Below are 19,685 nucleotides of genomic sequence, written 5' to 3'. Positions count from 1 at the left end.
TTACTCCGATTTGTAGCTGTACGGATAATAGTTCATTTGGGTTAATCTATATATGAAGATCTTCTTGAGATGGGGATCCATCATCAAAAAAAAAAGGGATCCACTTTGTAATCTGGAGGCGAGATCTCCCTCTAAGCAAGGAGTGGTGCTAGTTTATAGTACAATCTATTATGGATACTTTTGTACATCAGGGGTGTCTCTGTGCATATACCTGAAAAGAAATTCTGAATTTCTTTTCAGATTAGCCATTTACACCGGTGCAGAGATACTAAGACATCATTGCTCCCTGGAAATAAGCACTAAGTCTCAACTAGGCGTTAGTATAGGGTCTAACTCCGACGGCGTCAAAGATAGATCCAGTTAAAATGAGTATATCTTCCACTAAGTGGATTCGATCTTCCGAAACTCAGAGAACATCCGATCGGAATTGTAGCAATACAGTACAGACTCTGCCAAATGACAAATACTGTGTTTAATTTAAACGGCTTAAAAGGTAAACCGGAGAATTCCCCCTTTGCTAAATGAGGTTCACATGCCCTAAGTGGAGTTTTATACCAAGTATACTCCGTACACGGAGTTAGTTCAATGTGCGCTATGTACTACTTCGTCCACTCTGCAGTCTTTTTTTTTTGTTTATTTAACGGAGTAAACCATGCTACATAGGGAATTAGAGAGACTCCACTTTTGTGCACGTTGGGTGTTTTGAAGGGAATTCCCGACAGACTGGGTCGATAGGGAGGACTAGAGGAGAATGAAGATGATCATGGATCATGTTGGTACCCAGAATGGAAGACTTGCCCTGTGCTCCTGATGCAACTGCTCTTCTCACGGAATTAATTCTGACTCCGTTTTTGTGGCTGACTGTTCAAAGTTCTGATCTAAACGTTAGCTGCGAGACTGTTGCATGCAACTGTTTTTTTGATAGAGTTCTTGGTCCGATCTGTGGGACAGTCTGTCTTGTATCTTGTACAATAGCACAGAGTATATGGTCCATGTTTCTGCCTTTATGGTGGAAGTAGGGCTATATCGGGTTCCCGGTCCATGGTATACATACGGAGTAGTACAGTATCATCTCCATCGTAATGACTACACCACTACAGTATAGAGATGTGTTCTCGACCGGCTACCGGCTAGGGTGGCACCGTGATGAGGATCCGGAGAGTCGGTTCACAGACCAGGTGGTCCATTCGCAGCTATGGAGGATCAGGGTCGCCCGGTCGATCTTCTCGGGATCACGTCGATCTCCCCTTTCTATTGACTGACGCCGTAGTCGGCCAGACGTTTCCGAAAGAACCTACGGAGTAACAGTGGCTCGTCTGGGACTTCATATCCGGCGCACTTCTACCGTTTCCTCGTAGGGAGTAGGTAGGACACGCTAAGAATTAGTTCAGTGAGTTAAGTCTATACTCCGGTACAATATACAACTTTCTAAAACATCGTGCCCACGAGGTTTCGAGGCGGGGCTCAAGTGGATCCTTCTGATACGAAATACGTTGGAGTACATTTGGGGTCATATCCAGGACCCATGGGCCACTTTCTGCACAAGCTCGATGGAAGCTTCTCTCCCTCCCGGCCGAGTTATCTTTACCATGGAAGATATTAGGGTGGTAATCGGTTAGAGATGAAGAAGCTTAATGGACATTTAGGGGTTTGGTCATTGGTTTTCGCTTTCCCTGGATCTTGTCTTCTCGTTTACTTCTGTAGATGGAGGCGTTCACGAGGGGAGGAGGTATCCACTGATCACCAAAGCGTGATTGTGACTGGTGAACAGCATCTCGCAGAGGGAATACCCCATCTGGAGATGAAATCCCGGCCGATTGGAGCGCTTTGAGAAGCTTCGGGGGAACTGCCATGAGCTGCAGTAGACCCACGGTGATCCGGAACCCAACTATAGTGTAAATATCGAGTGGAGGTGGTTGCTGATTGCTCAGGTTTCTTGTAATTAGAGAGGATTGTAATATTTTATTGGGTCGGGGGAATGGTCTGTCTATGAAAAGGGGGATGTTTTGAGTGGATGTCAAGTTAGAAATGACCCTGTGAAGTCTCGTCCAAGAAGGGGGGGGGGGGGAATCTCTGGTTGATAGTCATAGCTTAAGGGCTATTTTCGAATCTTCATCTCCATAATTTAATATCGAATGGAGGTCTGTGATACACTAATTCTCCATCCCCGCGGTATCAGCCGCCTTTTCTTTACTGTTTAGACGCTGGGGTGAAGCATTGGCTTAGACCAGTGCAAGTAAAGCCGATCTTACTACGAAGTAATTGATCGATCGATGTAGTTAAACATATTCCCCAGCTTTTTTGTATTTCTCCTGAACTATATACTGGTATATTCTGGGACATAACACTTCTGCATGGTTTCCATGACTCCAGAGAGGTTGGTTAGCCGACCAGACCAACTGGATAGAAACGTCGGTGCCTTACCAAAGTAAACCCCATTTAATCCAATTGATTAATGGAATTCATCAAATTTGGAATTAAACCAATTACTTGGGCTCTTTTTTTTTGACTTTGTCATCCAAACAAAGAAATGGGAAATAGTAGAAAAAAAAAACGGTTAGGGTTACCGGCGAGTGCTGCCGATGGTGGCGGATTCCAACGTCCACAAAGTCCCAATTCTAATCCAATAGTGGCCAATTCAACGGCATTTTTTCACCCTGTTGATTCCCGAGCTGTTGAACCGTGGAACTTCGGCGCAGGGAACACGTTGGGTAAAGAGTCCGGGGAAAGCAATAGTGAATAATGGTACTGGAATTGGATGGCCCGGATCGACAGGATATACGGATATTTGAATTTTGAAACGCGGTTGTACGGGGTACTATGTAAGAAGCTTTGCACATGGCAAAATTCCCTCGGGACAATTAACTACATTGACAGTTCTGCATCGTCCGGTGTGTGACAGTATGCAGCCGCTAGAACGCCCAACTCAAACCTCCGCCAGGTCAAGATTGATTGGTAGCGGGGATCATCTTGTTGGCATGGAGAGGAGGAGGAGTATGGACACTGTGCAGGATGCAGTGGCGACTTGAACCGGTCTGTGCAGCTTTCTCCTCTCCAAGTATACTGCATTACTATGTATGATCCATGTACGGAGTACGGAGAGACGTCGTGCTAACTATAATCCGGAGTAAGTACCCGCTGCGAGTCAGCCAGTCAGCCTATTAGCCTTGTGGAGAATCAGAGGAGAGTCAGTTGGGAGGAGAGGAGAGGAGACGGAGGAGGAGGATTGAACTGGCATTGACCTAGGCGCAGGTAGGGTTGGCCCGGGGGATGATAGTCTGCTAGCTTCATCTCATCTGGTACACTACTGGGCGGCTCTGTCCATCGTTGGAGACAAGATAGATCCACTATATCCACTATTGAGGACCCGGGAAGATCATAGATGATCCACGACCGGGGCGATTGGCGCGCGCACGAACTGGTTCTCCACATATATCGTCATGATTGGTTTCATCACGGAGGGGGTTTTCCCACTAGTGCACACACCATTCCTATTTGCCTCCTAGCGGATTCGGCGTAAGAAGAGTTCGCTGTTCCACAAAAGGGAAGAACTCACCGGGGAGGAAGAGGAGGAGGAGGAGAGTGTGTCCAAGGAGTGATGGTGCATCAACGGGATACTCCAGCTCAGTGACAGAATGGCTATGCGAGAACGAAAGTTTCCACAGCGGGTGTGGGCGTCAAAGGCGCAGGGGGATCCTCGTGCTAGATTGTATACCATCTCTGGTAGACTACTCCAGATTCAACTTAGGGCAATATGACTCCATTTTGGACCAGCCTTCGTTCTTTCTTGATAGGGCGGAGGATCGAAGCCGAGGTAGTCACCGTTTCGATACGAAGGAGAGATGGAGATCCCGGCGAGTGGAATTAATTCCTCAATAGTGTATATTTTGGAGTAAATTTGCACATGTCGAAGTATAGCAGCCGTAGAACAAAGCCGATGAGAAGGTTTGAAACCGCTCAACGGCTCTGATCTCTCCGCATTAGGGAAGATGTCCGGATGCAGAGTCCACTCCAACAGACACCGCGTGAGATTCTCAGGACCGGGAAATGATCGGCAATTCATGGATTCAATGAGATCCGACTAGTCTCCACCTGGAGGATGGTTCGAACAGGGCCAGGACCAGGAGGAAAGGCTACGAAGTACAGCAGAACCGGAGAAGAGCCAACAACAGCCTTGGAAAGAAGTGGTTCCTTTCAATTGCTGCTCCTGTTTAAGAGTGGATCCTCTCTTTCTCTCCCTTTGGGCTTGTGGGGGAAAAAAGGATTCGAGAGGGCTTATCTGGTCCGGGAAGTTTCAATTCTCCATTCACAAGGCTAGTCCGGTACCGCGAGGCAAAGACCAATTGCAGGAACTTTGACGATTTGACGGTACATACACTGGAGGAATTCCCATCTTGGTAGGGTTGGGCCGACCGGATGAGGGGGAAGTGTAAAACACGCAGTCCACATCGGAGCTGCAGGATGCTGGAATTGGGTACGGAGAGGATATGTACTTGATAGATCACGTAGCCCCGAGGAGAAACCAGCAGGGACAGCGATAATGGTAGCGGTAGTGACTATACAGTAGTAAGGAATTCCAGTAAATACCAAAGAAGCAATGAGTAAAGCATTTATCTTGATCTGTCAGCTGTCAATAAGATCCTGACTGGGGGCGCAGCGGAGAGATGATCTGTCGATTCCGCTGTCTTTGTCTTGCACGAACACCCTACTGCGCCAAGCACTAAATGAGGGATAGCCAGTTGCCTGGCCAGTGAAATTTTTTTTTTTTTAATTTTTAATCTTTTTTTTTTTTAAAAAAAAAAATCCCTGAGATTGTTTGGTTGTGGCTCTGACTTTGGACTGGAGGATGCACGATGGCGCGAGATGTCAATGATCCACTTGGGAGGATCACCGTCGATCCACCCAGGACCACCACGTCAAGCATCGTCATGCCAATCCCGAGAAATGATCGACCATGCGTGCTGGGGTGAGTGGGAAAAAGGGAGGAAAAGAGGGAACGTTGACAGACCCGACACCGTGGGAGATTGCGGTGGAGGGAGGATCCAGGCCCATCGCCGATTAGGGCGAGGAAGTTGGTTACTGGCCGAGTTTATATCTCTCCTTCTTCTCTACTTCTCTTCTCTCCTCGTTAAATTTCTACTTATATCACTCTCCTTTCCCCAAATTCCCCTCTTTCCCTTCCTTTTCTTATTTCCGTTCTTTGATCGTCCCAATCTATAACTTCATCACATTGATATACACACACCCACCCACACACACACACACACATAACAATGAAGACTTCGATATCTTCTGATGTTTGGGAGAAGAAGAAAGCCCTTATTGCAAAGTTGTATATGGAGGAGGAATGGCCTTTGAAGCAGGTCATTAAGCAGATTCGTTCCGATGATTTTAATCCAAGGTGAGTAGAATCATCCCAAATATACGAAACATCCCAGCTGACATACTTCTAGTGAAACGCAGTTGCGCAGCCGTCTTAAGAAGTGGCGCGTCACAAAACCATCACGCCAAACTCGCAAGAAACCTCAAGGATCAGACGACGAATTCGAAAAGGATGGGAGATCCTCCACTGCCTCGCCTCGCAATCAGAAACAATCGCCGATCCTGAGAGACTCTGCTAAACACCCGGAGTGGGCGCATCCTCTTTATGCGCCACAGCATAACATCGTTTCGCAGCAATTGACTCCTAGTCCATCTGGCGATGGCTTGATCCGAGACCACTCCTCAACAGTACATTCATTCAGTGATCCCAGTCCATCAACTTCGTCTTTCGAACACCCCGGTCAAACATCTACAACCGCAGGCTTGATGGTTAATACCTCATCTGTTGTAACTCCAACTTACTCGACTCTCCCACTCTCGCCCGAGTCATGTATTCCAAGCCCAGGGACAACGACTGCCCAAATGGCCCAGTGGCCCCCTCGCGCAGTTTCGCTCGACTTGGGCCTTAACCAAGCCATGCACCCCCAGCCCCTTGGTACTCGGTTCCCTTTGAACCGGTTACTCCACCATCAAGTGTTCCTCATACCGCACCTCTTCCGGCTTCGGCTTCCGGCTACATGATTCCTCCAACCCATGGAATCTACCCTCAGGAGTTTACTCATTACTCCGGGGAGGACTATCAAATTTACGACTCAAAGCCCTGGAAGCGCACCATGTCTCTTCAATATGATTATGGACAAAACCGCCACGGACATGGCCACCCTGAGCATCCTGAGCACCACGACAGAAAGTATCACTCAACATACCATCATCCTCATGGGGATATGGTTTCTCTTCCTGCCAGTCAGCCGGTCATGTGTGCACCTATGATGCCTTACTCTTCTTGAAATCGTGACCGACTTTACACTGGTGCAGAAATTGGGACTGGCGTTTGAGTGGTTGTGATATTATGTGATACCTCTTTGTCTTTTTTCTTTTCCCTTGTCTCTCTCTCCTTTTACTCGCTTTATATTGTACGTTTTCATGTCTTTTTTTTTCATCTCAAGCATTGTAAAATGGGCGGCGATCTGTATCTAATAGATCTTCTGTATGACATACTCGGGGTTGCACTCGTGGGTGGTTGTTTTTACTTTTGTCTACTTTCTGAATGACGGGCGTTGGCGGAATCATCTTCTCTATTCTTGATACCTCATATAACCTCTGCTGTGCACTGGTTTCATAATCTCAATATTTTCAAATTGCGCCTCTTGAACGTCTTCCTCTTCTGGTCTGAATCTATTTTTACATTCTACTCTTGCCACAACGGAGTAACTTCTCATTTGATACTATCCAATTTCCCATCCAATAAAACGAGTCAATTAATCTATCTACTCGCAATCTCCCTCACCTGCACGTGGTGACTTTACAGCTCCACCAGCTAAACAGGGTCTACAGTAAACGAGGTTCCAATCTCGTGACTCTGTTGTTGTAGCCTAGAATCATTTTAGCGTAGGCTGGACCAACTTTATCAAGATCGCAATAATGGGGCTCTGGTGTAGGGATACTAGGTACGCCCCTCTCAAAACGCATGCCATATGGCTTTTTCTTTTCTCGATTTTGCCTTGTTTGAGTACTAGGGCCCTTAAATTCGGACTTAAACTAGTATCCACCGTTCTTCTGCCGGCTTTTAACAGCTGTCGAAATTGCATGATCTACCGTTCCAATGGGAGATCTTCATCTGAAACCCGGCCCTACTTTTGGGGCAAACCGTTGCTCTGGAAGCGAAGGCTGGATATACTTCGGTAAAAGTTATAGGATATGTACTGTAGAAGGGATCAATGCTCCGCGGGAACAATTACGTGAGCTCATAGCTTATGATTTGGGTGCATCAAAGTATAACGATGGCGTGAAACGCTTTGTTCTTTTTTTTTTTACACTTTCTACGAAGAATCTTCCTGTGAGAAGATTGTTTCACTAAAAATGCACAGTGACGAAGGTGAATATGTTCTCCGATCATGATTTACACCCCGGAGAGCCTTCCCTAGTTTGTTTTATACCCCGTGGCCTTGTGCACTTCCCGGCTCCTGCATCCGACCCTGCATCCTTCGGCCGGTTGACTCCGCATCGGAATGATGCACTATAGTAAAAACGTTGGAAAAGTGAAACGAGGCTCGAGCACAATGCAGTTGTCGCAGAGTTGAGACATAGGATCGGTGTAAGAGTGTTGTGGCTTGTGCCACTGGAGGTCTTCCTATACTACTGTATGTGTGTAGATCAGTCGAAGCTGCTACGCTTCAGATTCATTAATTGCAGCGACCAGGATGAGACCTATCGACTGAAACAGTATGACAACCACGTGTTTTATCCGCGACGAAGTTCTTTTTTTTGGATCTGTCTTTGGTTCTCGTGAATTTCTGCATACTAATTGTCATACTTTGAAATATACTACTGCGCATCAATTAATTGATAATATACTATGTAGGTATTGTATGTGTCATATCCGCGGAAGTACCTATAGTATAGGGCAGATAATCAATAAAGCATATCTGCCCTACCAAACGGCTTCCCTTCCCAATTAAGAACTTATCCAAACTTCATTTATCATTTGACTTGCAGATCCGCCTATCCGGATCCCCAACCTGCTCTCCAATATCTCCACTATCAAAGGTAATACTCCAATTCTCGACCATGGCGTGCGGTGGCAATTCGGTTTGGTCCTCGGCAGATCGGCATTTCGGCATCTCGGTATCAGTTGTGTTTGTTTTGTTTGAACCGAAATTATAGTACGGCACATGTTGATGTTGCATCGGCTTCGTTATATCGTGAACTCTCGATGATGTGATTATCGTAGTGTATCCAGGTTCTTGGGTTGGGACGAGAATAGTATGAGATCGGGGGTTTTCGGTACTGCGTTGCGTTGATTTCCCAGATACAACTTGTATGCAGAGCATGCAAGCTGTCGAAACTGAGGAGATAACCCGATTCTTTCCCTTTGTTCGATCAGAAAGTCATTTTACATTTCATGCACATAGCTAGTAAGATAGTTTCAACAAAAGAGTATTCTATATGCAAGCAATTTAATTCACAGATTATGTTTTGCATCGCATCAATTACATGAAGGCTGATTGCAGGTGTCACACCTTTATCGATTTGATCTATCATTTTTTTGTTGAAGAAGCATTCCACAAATACTAGCAAGCCTGCTATATACTCGGGCAGCAATACTGAAACCTCCGATCTTCCGACATTAGTAAGATACACCATTTCTGTATCCACAGAGCATACCTACTAGTATCATGGATTGATCTATACACGTGCAAACCAGAGATTCCTCACCTCATACTTCCTAGGATTGAACCCGGTGTCTTCGCCACTATGTCTATTAATGGTATGAAAGCTGTTTGTTGCCATTAGCGAGATAATCATCGCTAAGAGAATAGGACAATGTAAGAGTAGCTATTGCGTAATCACATCATGAATTTTATACCGTGTCCAGAAGGCGTAGATAGCTGGCCCTTACCTAGAATTGCCCTACAATTTTGACTTTTGACTTGAAGCATGGGTATCACGACGAAAGATATAGTCTAACCCTATCGCTATTATCACCATATGAATAAGGCGAGTATGTTCACGATCATAAAGACAAATCCTCAAGTTGCTGGCCGGACCTGATATACTCGCCCCGAGCGAGGAGTCTCGAGCATGACAAATAAACGCATCAGTTGATGTCGCTTCGTGTCTACCCCTTATTCCTATACTTGTATCTATATGTTACGGGCCCTTAGTGATACACTTCGAAAGGGCTTTCGGCACAATTTATAGTATACACCTCTTTTGGCCATGAAATCCCTATATAACTAGGTCTGAACTATCACGTTCCATTTTGATCTTCGGCAAATCTTGGTTATCGTATCTGTCATTTCAATCTTTTCTCCAATCGCAATGGCAGTGAGTCTCCTCCGGAAGGTATCTGTGATATCATTTACGGTGCAACAATATTGGCATTCCCCAAGCTGACTTCACCAGAGTAAACGTTGCTAGCTGACCTCGTACTGCAGGACCTTATCAGAATAGCACTGCTGAGACCATTCATATCTAGTTTGCCCTTGTTTCCTTAATCAATCGATTTCCTCGGTATTGACCATGGATAATTGAACGATAAGCATTAGGGAGACTCACGACGGTATATACCAGTAGAGGACTTGTGCAGCGCACATTCACGCGGAGATCCAGATAAAGACCCAAATATATGTGATCAGCTCATGGGAAAACGCTGTAGAAGGGATTTCAATAGGGCAGGATTCTGCAAGCCTATCGTAATCTTAGTTATGTATGGTGCGGTACCTTCGCAAGAAACCCGACGTAGGGCAAATATTCTCCATAAATTCTACGATATAGCGAATACATAGCTACCATGAGAATTTCATTTCAATGCAGACTTTACTCATGTCAATTATATCTTGTACAAAACCATCCTATAGGTGACGATTTACTTCTATATAGTATGGAGTATGACTCTTTCATCCTCCTATTCAAGAATATCCGAGGGACCTCGGCATCTGCGGGGAAGCTCCCTCCGCATTTCACAACCTTCTCATCTCTTCACTTCTCCAATCAACCAACCCCCATCCAAACAAGACAAAAATCAATCAAAAATGCGCGCAATCCAAGTTAGCGAATACGTCAAGGTACCTAAAACAAATCACCTCAGATAGTTAATTTCACAAGACCAAAAAAAATCAAGTAATTAACGAAAATTCAGGGCCCCTTGGACCTCAAAATCGCTGAAGTTCCGACTCCATCCCCATCCCCGGATAAATATCTCATCCAAATTCATTCTGCCGGAACAAATTTCTTTGATATCCTTCAAATTCAAGGAAAATATCAACATCAACCTCCCCTCCCCTGGATAGGTGGTGCTGAATTCGCTGGTACAGTCGTTGCGGTACCAACTGCTGCGACTGAGGCGTCGAAGGCGAAGTTTAAGGTTGGGGATCGGGTTTTTGGGGCTACACAGGGTGCGTATGCGACGCATGTTCTTGCGAGTGAGACTACTCTCCTTCCTGTGCCTAGTGGGTGGAGTTTTGAAGATGCGGCGGGGTTGTTTGTTACGGCACCGACTTCTTATGGGGGTCTTGTTCATCGGGCGAATGTGAAGAGTGGAGATTGGGTACTTGTTCATGCTGCGGCTGGTGGGGTTGGACTTGCTGCTGTACAGATTGCTAAGGCGATGGGTGCGGTTGTCATTGCTACTGCTGGGACGGAGAGGAAGAGGGAGATTGCGAAGGAGTTTGGGGCGGATTATGTGGTTGATTATTCTGATAAGGCGTGGCCGGAGATTGTGAAGAAACTTTGTGCTGAGAAGAGGGTTGGGAATGGGAAGGCTGGGGTTGATATTGTTTATGATCCTGTTGGAATGATTGAGGCGAGTTTGAAGTGTGTGGCGTGGAATGCGAGGTTGTTAGTTATTGGATTTGCGGCGGGTAAGATTGAGAAGGTTGCGTTGAATCGGGTGTTGTTGAAGAATGTGAGTATTGTTGGTTTGCATTGGGGTCAATATGCGAAGTTTGAGACGGAGACGGTGGGATCGGTTTGGAAGGGGATTTTCGATCTTGTTGCGCAGGGCAAGTTCCGTGGGACGGCGTTCAAGGATGAAAGTTTTGTTGGGTTGGAGAGTGTTCCTAAGGCATTACAGGCACTTGGAGGGAGAGAGACTTGGGGCAAGGTTGTGGTGAATGTGACCGGTGATGAGAAGGCGAAGAGTAAGCTGTAAACTGCAGCAAGATAGACAGTAGACGGGCATTGAATCAAAGCAAGATATAGTTATATATATTTGGAAAAATGATGTATATTGAAGGTATAATGATGTATGTAGGTGCGCAAGGAGTCATGCTCTAGTGAAATTCTCAAAGAAGAACTCGAGCAAGTATAACATGAACTATGAAGGCCCTGACTTGCTCTAGCAACTCAAGAAAGAAAAAGAACCAGATTTATCTCTGACGAGACAATCCAGCTCACAATCCAGCTCCGGTCGGTCGCACCCACAAGACGTGGAATTGCGGTGACTGTCCTTCAAGAAGGGTCCGTAAGATCGTCCGTGAGGACTGGGACAGCTGGATTGAGGAGTTGCGGTGATGTTAACTGCGGATGAGGTGGAGGTGAAGGTGGAGGGGAGTTTCTGCTAATATTTTCTGGCAATTGGATTAGTAAAGTATCTTAATGAGAGGCGCTGACCAGATACAGCATTAGATTCTGGCCAATGCATGGGGATGCAAAGTTGTCAAGTTGGTTGAAGCGAAGTGAAGTTGAAGTTGAGGAGGAAAGGAAAATTTCGCTTAGTGATTATGTCAGCCGACACAAGAATACGAGAATACGAAGTATGAGACATCCATGAAGAGTCAACAATTGAATTTTGGAATTCAATGGAGAGAGCAGAGTAACTCAAGATGAATTAATACAGGTGAAAAATGCAGCTTTTCATGAATTCAACAGAGACTTAGGTATACCATACATTATAGTTTAGAAAGAGATACAGAAAGTAAGTAAGCATTAGCCATGATCATTCAGACATAAGAGTCATATAGCAGCGTGATAGATTTTAATAATCCACGAGTTCAATCCATCCATACAAGATTCCTGTTCATAGGAGCAAGAGCTGGTCGCTGACTCCACTTAGTGATGTCTATCGCGCATCTGAACAAGAGTAGTCCAACCCTGACAACAAGATCGAGTCATACTGTGTCCGCACCAATTACAAGGAATAGGAGCAGACTGCGAAGCCGAGACTCCTCCTCCATTTACGCCGGTACCATTTCCTTGCTTGGGAGACTGCACTAGTAATTGCGATGGAAGTCCACGCGCCGGATCAAAAAGCGAGTTTCGTCGATGTGAGGAGTTTTTTCGGGAAAATGTTCGCATTAGTCTGGATTCTGTGGGGAGTCGTTCGGGACAGGCCAATCGGGCGTATATTTCTGATGGCATATCGTGCCAGTATTTGCAGGAGCAGCAGATGACAAAAACTTTTGCTATGACTTGGTCTTTTTGGGGCTTTTTGGTTCTTTGGACTGGCACTTGTCGCATCATTGATAGGGGGCCATCAGGAGCAAGGGTGGGATTTGCCCCTGCTGAGTGCTGGGCGATTGCTGCATTTTGTCGAGGTTCCTGATTGCTTTTGTTTAATGGACCACTGTGGGGGTTTGTTTCTCGGTGTGGTGATGGTTCAGGGGCTGGTGCTTGAGGTGGAGATGGCTGCGCTGGTTTGACCCTTGTATGAGCTTTGGATATATCCAATACTTCCTCGTCGGCCGTGTCATAGCTGGAGCCGCCATAGGAAGACTGCGATGATGTTCGACTATGTCCAGGCCGTTGTGGGTATTGTCCATTTTGCTCAGGGTCGTTGCCATGGCCTCCGTCTGTGAGTTGATAGACCCGACGTGGGGATTCGGTCTTGGCGTCTATAGACTGCGGTTTCGATGGAGGTTCTTGTGCAGGCTGTTCCGCCGAGCTCGGTGTCTTAGCATCGACGACTGGCATCTCCTGTATCTCCTGTGTTGATCTTGCTGGGCTATCCGTTGCTTGTCTTCTGCGGGAATGCTTCAGCGGCGGAACCATTAGCGGTGGCATATTTGCGTCTGACGACATCTGTTGGAGCTTAAAATCAGGCGAAGCTGTCTTCGCAGGCTTTTCTTCCCTCGGTCTCTCTTTTGTCGGCCGCTGTGGAGGCGAGCTAGTAGGAGTATGTTTATTAGGAGCCACAGGATGGGTGGTCATCGGCAGGGCTGGTCGGTGATTTTCATTTTCCCGACTGAAGCCTTTTTGTCCGTCGAGGGAACTGGGCTGAGCTGAATTGCTGTGACCAGTCTGCTGGTTCGCTGAATTTGAAGTTTGGCGATTTTTCCGTTCAACATCTTTGTTTGTAAATGGGTTCAGAGCGAGAGGGGATGATTTGTATGCCTTGGGGTTGGCATCAACGCGGCCTTTGGGGAAAGTCCCCTGTTTTGATGCGGCTGTCGCAGTTGGGATGTAGTAGGCCATTGGTTTGGGACTGCTTTGGGTCTGTGGTTTCTGTTGGCTCTGTGGGTGGGTATTTGAAATGCCGTTCATCTGACGAGCTACAGTGGCCGCAACAGTCGGGGCAGTCGGAGCAGCTGGGGTAACTGGAATATCTGGAGTAGTTGGTGGCCTATTTTCAGATTGTGTGATCGCTTTTGCACCCTGGTTCCGCGTAGAAGAATTGCCAAGAGGTATTGGGGAGTTGGGGGTTCTGCTTGCCACACCCGGTGGTGTTCTTTCATTTCGCAGAGCCGCAGTAAACGAATCCCGATCAAGATCTGCAGAAAGTTCAGTCGCCTGTGAATGCGGATGAGAGGGTGATTTAGACGAAGGTTCTATCCTTCGATGCACATATGTTTCAGTCAGAGTATGTCGTTTAGTCGTATCGGATTTCTTCGACATGGACATAGCGTTGCGCGCAGGCGTAGTGGTCATCGACATGGTATGTCCTGTCTCAGCGCCCCCATTCCGCTTCTTCCACTCTTCTGCCATTTTCCAATTTTCTCGAAGATCGTCCGACTTGCCTGTTGTGTGGTGTAGTGTTCGAGGCATTTGGTGAGATGGCACTAGACTCGTTCCATGGCGTGTTGCCAGTTCGCGAGATACTGCCGTTCCAAATCGTTCAGTGAGAGATAAAGGGAGAGTTGGAGGACCGCCAAATTCACTGGACGTACGTGAATCGCGATCACTTCCATTCATCGAACTTGCTCTTGATCGAGAGCGTCGCTTGGATGAGAAGAGTGAGGTGAAACTTGATGATCTCGGTCTTTCGGTGTTGGCGCTCGAGGAACGCTTGGAACTGTCGAGTGGTTGTTTTTTTGTTAGGCGACGAGAATTTCTGTCGTAAATGCCTTGTTCCAGTTTAAGCTGGGCCTCTTCGAGATTGGAGAGACGCTTTTCGAGCTCCTTACGCTCGGCCTCGAGTCGCTTCGTCGCGCGACGTTCCTTGCGATTGACATCTTTTGCCCAGATTGGGGAGCTACAGATACGGTCTATGTCTGCGGTGCTTGTCGTAGGGTTGGTGTCGTTGGTTTCTGTCGGAGCCTTCATATTTGATGTCGCTTGTTTGGAATCTTCATCTTTGATTCTCACCGGATGGACAGGCGGACTTGACTCAGCAGTACTCACAGAGGGACGAGTGGAATGAGTGAACGAGCTTGGTCCTGTCTCAACTGTACCGTTGGTGGTGGTTGTGCCAACTTCAAAGCCGATGGTGGTCTCAGAATTGGGTACCAAGGCAGCATCTCGCCGCCCGGACTGAAACCCATTACTCGGGCGTTTCTTAATGATATTTAGTCAACAAATTCTGACGCGGGGGAGGGGAATAGTGAGATTACAATAGTTACCTTGTCTGATCGATCGACACTGAAGACTCGCTGAAAATGTTCAGAGATGGAAGATCGTCGTCTTCTGCGGGGCTGATCGTCCATGGTTACACTCACACACACTCATATACTCCGACATGAATGAAGATTGATTCTGTCAGAGCAGTGTCAAAACAGTGTTAGAACAGGATTGAGGATATTTGAAGTTGGGTAGTAGTTAAACGAGTGAAATTGGGGGGGGGGGGGAAACCCCTGAGAATTGGAGGCACAACGGGACGAAGAAAGAAATTCAAAAGTTGCCACGGAAAAGTGAGACCTGCAGATCGTGTGACTTTGATGTATACTGTAGTACTATAACTAGATCAGTATACAATCTATGTTCTAGTTATATTTATATTATATAGATGTAGTATATATTCTTTATTATATATATTATGAATAAACAGGGAAATAGCATATTCTATTAGTATATCATCACCTATTTCATTGTTTATTCATGCCCATAAATACATATACATATACATACACTCAGCAGGTATCCAGTCAACTTGAAAATAGACCAGTCAATATTCCCAATTGACACATCTACTATGTACATCTTTGTTCTCTTCTCCTATGCTCAACCCAATGTATCCATTATATTCATCATCTATCCTAATTACTGTATAATGTACTGTACAACGTACATATCCATTAATCACCCACGGTTCATCTCGCACCGCCCCGCTTGGCGCGGACGCAACCTTAACTTCGCCTCATCATTGGCACCTTCTAATCAACCTACTACAATACTCTGTACATCCACATCCACAACAACTAAAACTACTACACTCAGTATTGTAGTACCAGCACATACATACCATGCCCCAACCAGACTCAGCTCCACCAAGCTACGAGGCATCTCAAGCCTCAACCTCATCCACCCAACCACCGCCATATCACAACTGGCAAGATGCCGTCCCAGATACTTCTATCTTTCCCCCACCCCCAATATCAGCCTTCTATGTCTCAGGAACAGGAAATGCCTCAGCAGATGATGCTGATCGCGCCCATGAATTCTGTAACCAAACTCCCCTCTGGACCCCCGTTCTTCCTTCCTCATCTGTCTGGAACGAGGTGAACACCCATAACATCCGTCCTGTACAACCACCTGAATTTCATGGCCGGTTATCGACTCCCTCCCGGGGGCAAGTGGAAGGGCTCTTCTTTGGATCGTAATGGGGATTGTGTACTTTTAACTCATTTACCGTTGTATTTTGCTGCGGTGGATTCTCCGTTTGCGCAGGGGAGAAGGAAGGTTATTTATTTTGAGATTAAGATGCTTGGGTTACGGGGTGGTCCGGCAGATGGGGAGTCTGGGTTTTCGATTGGGTTCGTTGCTCAGCCTTATCCTTCTTGGAGATCGCCTGGTTGGGAACGGGGGAGTTTGGGGGTTTGTTCGGATGATGGATGTCGGTTTGTGAATGATTCTTGGGGGGGACGTGAGTTTACGGGGCCGGTTAGGATAGGTGAGACGGTTGGATTGGGGATGGTATTTGATGGGGATGGAGATGGTGTTGATGAGTATTCGAAGAAGAAGAGGTGTAAGGTTGAGGTGTTTTTTACTCGCAATGGGAGGAACGCTGGTGGGTGGGATTTACATGAAGAGAGGGATCAAGATGCTGGTGGGGTGGAGGGTCTTGAAGGGGACTTTGATTTGTATGGAGCTGTTGGGTTGTTTGGTGGCGTTGACTTTGAGATTTGCTTTGACCCTGCAGGGTGGCTATCGAAGCCTTGATATTTGCTTTTGATACTCCGGACTTTTTGATATTGCTAGTACAGTTGAGTCGTGCATTTGCTTGTCATGCCAAGTCATTTCTTATAGGGCCGAGATATGCTTTTTTTCGGTATTTTTATTTTCATTTTTTTTAAAAAAAAATTGCTTGCAGTTTTTGTGATAGGTCATGATGCTTATTTGCTGGACCCTGAATATCCTCTGAATATGATGTCAAGCTCGTGTGATATGATATACCCCTGTTATACTTCAACAACATCCTTTACTAGTTATAGTAGTGACAGTGGAGACTCAACATCAAAGGATCCTAACTGCGGATTCATTTCTATTCCTCATCCTAGTATCTCCCCTGTATAAAATTTCCTAGGATACCCCTACCTCATAAAAAATTGTGGGAAATGTATCTCTCCAAATCCAGCATCGCGCATGGAAAAATAATCCTACGCCCCGAGGTAACCGTCGAGGGATAGTTTCCATATCATGGCTTCTAAGTGGATGAACTGATTTCTTCGGCGCTGCCGAGGCCTACTAGATCGTCTATTCATGCAGTGTGGATGCATATTGTATTTTATCGTGTGAATCCCCGGTTCTAGAAAGTCATCGACCTCGCACCTTTCATCGTTTCCCAGTAGATGCGCGCATTAGTGCGTTCGGGGGGAAGCAGCTCTTGCAGTCCCGGGCTGCAGCCGAGTACAGTTGTCGTATGGCGTAGATTAACTAGCAGGGGTGGGAAGAGAGGGTCATGGCATGTGCAGATACAAAGCTGCATGACAGTACATAGTATGTCTCGAATATACCCTGCAGTATGAAAAGGAAGATACAGTCAAGGATTCTCTGGGATTCCTTCTTTGGGAATTTGACCAGTTGTACCTCCGTACTTTTTTTTATCTACTTGGTTAGGTATTCCTCTCTGGAAATATCATAGTGCTTGATTTTGTGCCCCTTTTCGTTCCATCTTTGGCCCCCTTCCCCCCAAACGCACAGGTAACCGTCCTGGCTCTATCTTACGAGGTGCATGAACAGCATAGAACTACTTGACGTCACAAAGTAGTCCGTCCCTCAGTGGAATTCAGGATCACCTCGTGCATAATAGAACAACGTCCCTTTCTCGGGACCTGTCTCGTGAAGATCCGGAGTAATCGGCTACATGACTCGGACCTAGGTTCTGCCCCGGAGGCTGAGGTTGAGGTTCAGGGATACCGGACTAGCCTCGCTGGTTTCACTTTAGTTTTTTTTTTTTCTTTGTTCTCTCTGTTAGCTCGTATGAGCCTCAATAGTTGCGTACAGAGATGCGCGTACGTGGGAAAGACCAGATTCTAGCCCACGCCAGGGTTGCCTGACCCAGAGACATTGGATTCTAAAAACAGCTTCGTGCTTCAAGTCGTTCATGGGAAGGAAAGGGGAAGCGGCCTGAGCCATTCGGAGCTGGGGGGGAAAGAGGCGCAATGACCGCATATCAAAATGCATGTCATGCGCTTGGACGAAAGGGGTAGCAGTCATGATTACTATATCGAACGGAAGTCTTGGGGATTTACTTCTCCTTTCTCCTTTTCCTTTTCCTTTTTTGGTATTGATGGTGTCCGTACAGATTGGTTCTAGTGCATACTGTACCTAATATACATAGTACTTGCATTGATATCCAACCTAGGGTCCTACCCTAGCCAAGATGTAGAGACAGGGGTGGAAGTACTTTTAAGATATTGACATCTGAAGATATCATGTAGCTCGTACTTATTGAGGGCTTGGCAAGAAACTCAATGTGGATCTGGCAACGGGGATACATGAGCGTGAATCGAATGTCGATATGTTTAACAATTCAGGAAGGACATACATACATACAGTACTCCGTACAGTATACGATGACATTGAGAGAGCGGGACGAAAACACGCAATGGGATCACTCCATACATGGCAATTGATTGCGCCATATATACTCCTCTGGACAAATCAGAGCATACACTGTAAATGATTCATGATATATGGACCTACGTGGAGTGATGTATGTATACAGCGTACTAGAATAGAGTATACCAAAAGCGATTATTCTACTGAGTAATTCATTAGTGACTACATAGTTACATAGTCAACTAATGCATGTTATCGAAGAACCCGTTCGAACATTGCATTGACATGTCCTAGTCAATGATGTAAATTCAATACACAGACCTCATACAGAAAGGTCTGCGAACAGTCCAGTGGAGACCGAAATCGGTGATAAACCCGAGGCCATCCTTTGATGGTTACAGCGGCTGCAGCCTGGTCTGCAGCTAGGGAATCAGAGCGTCAGCCAACAAGGTCCAGTAAGCGAGCGAAGAGTTGGACGGTTCAATCAAACGCCAGGTCTAGAGCCAATGGACGATCGTCGACAAAGCTAAGGAACGGAGTAACTCCTGAGCCTCCGGAGAACGGATGTGATATTACACGGGACAGTGCGCGACCCCCTGCAGTTGTTAGTGTTAGCGTTAGAGTGGGGGGGGGGGAGGAGATGGAGGAAGAGGAGAAGAGGGAGAGAGGAGCAACTTGGCCGTTGCCACCAGATCGTGCTATTCCATACGGAGTAGAGAGTGTACCTTGTACAAAAAGAGAGAGAAAGAGAATATGTGTATGGAGTAACTGTACAGGAGCTCCATTATTATCCCGCGTACATTTTCATCGATTTCAAATGGGCGACAAGCCGACCACGTCGACAATGAGTGGAGCGGGTGGGATGAAGGCGCTTGGCGGGTCAATTGTCTTTTTACTTGGTGTATCCATCTGTATCCACGGAGTACATCCATACTACTGTATGGATGTATGGATAGATGGATGTGTGCATGTATTCTCCAGTGTCGCAGGATTGCAGCCAAATATGGAGATACTGGTCTTCATCTCCGTTGCTCACTGCCAATCCTCGTTCTTCTTCTTGAGTTCTCCGTCATGGCGACTATCTTTTCCTTCTTTTTCTTTCTTTTCCGTACTTTGTCTTTGTGTATTTGTTCGGCCGTGAATGCGTGCAAGATCCACCCTCGGCGTAACGCCGCTTGTAACACACTACTCCATACAGAGGGGACAAAAACAGAGGAGCCCCACGGCCGATCAAAAATTTTATTTTCCATTTTCCATTTTCCCATTTT

At 46.3% G+C, this 19,685-nt stretch overlaps 5 protein-coding genes across 5 annotated transcripts; 4 read left to right on the top strand and 1 right to left on the bottom strand.

Annotated features, from left to right (window-relative positions):
• Positions 1–5,273: 5,273 nt before the first annotated feature.
• On the top strand, positions 5,274–6,329 carry N7469_005214 (Clr5 domain-containing protein; the record flags this gene model as incomplete). The annotated part of the gene is made up of 3 exons (XM_056644134.1): positions 5,274–5,401; positions 5,454–5,912; positions 5,957–6,329. 3 exons carry the CDS (start codon positions 5,274–5,276, stop codon positions 6,327–6,329), a joined length of 960 nt encoding a protein of 319 aa, XP_056500948.1.
• A 3,747-nt stretch (positions 6,330–10,076) lies between these two features.
• N7469_005213 (NADPH:quinone oxidoreductase family protein) lies at positions 10,077–11,194 on the top strand (the record flags this gene model as incomplete). Its single annotated transcript, XM_056644133.1, has 2 exons — positions 10,077–10,109; positions 10,184–11,194. The coding sequence occupies 2 exons, from the start codon at positions 10,077–10,079 to the stop codon at positions 11,192–11,194; spliced, it is 1,044 nt and encodes a 347-aa protein (XP_056500947.1).
• Positions 11,195–12,093: 899 nt separating this feature from the next.
• On the bottom strand, positions 12,094–14,903 carry N7469_005212 (uncharacterized protein; the record flags this gene model as incomplete). Its single annotated transcript, XM_056644132.1, has 2 exons — positions 12,094–14,754; positions 14,820–14,903. 2 exons carry the CDS (start codon positions 14,901–14,903, stop codon positions 12,094–12,096), a joined length of 2,745 nt encoding a protein of 914 aa, XP_056500946.1.
• Positions 14,904–15,659: 756 nt separating this feature from the next.
• N7469_005211 (uncharacterized protein) lies at positions 15,660–16,016 on the top strand (the record flags this gene model as incomplete). Its single annotated transcript, XM_056644131.1, has 1 exon — positions 15,660–16,016. One exon carries the CDS (start codon positions 15,660–15,662, stop codon positions 16,014–16,016), a length of 357 nt encoding a protein of 118 aa, XP_056500945.1.
• Positions 16,017–16,116: 100 nt separating this feature from the next.
• On the top strand, positions 16,117–16,575 carry N7469_005210 (SSH4 family protein; the record flags this gene model as incomplete). Its single annotated transcript, XM_056644130.1, has 1 exon — positions 16,117–16,575. The coding sequence occupies one exon, from the start codon at positions 16,117–16,119 to the stop codon at positions 16,573–16,575; it is 459 nt and encodes a 152-aa protein (XP_056500944.1).
• Positions 16,576–19,685: the final 3,110 nt, after the last annotated feature.

The sequence above is a fragment of the Penicillium citrinum genome (genome assembly GCF_028827155.1).
Source record: "Penicillium citrinum strain IBT 23319 chromosome Unknown utg000004l:1.0-2404223.0:1.0-2405248.0, whole genome shotgun sequence".
In the NCBI taxonomy this organism is placed as follows: domain Eukaryota; kingdom Fungi; phylum Ascomycota; class Eurotiomycetes; order Eurotiales; family Aspergillaceae; genus Penicillium; species Penicillium citrinum.
This window is presented reverse-complemented; position numbering and strand designations above follow the sequence as displayed.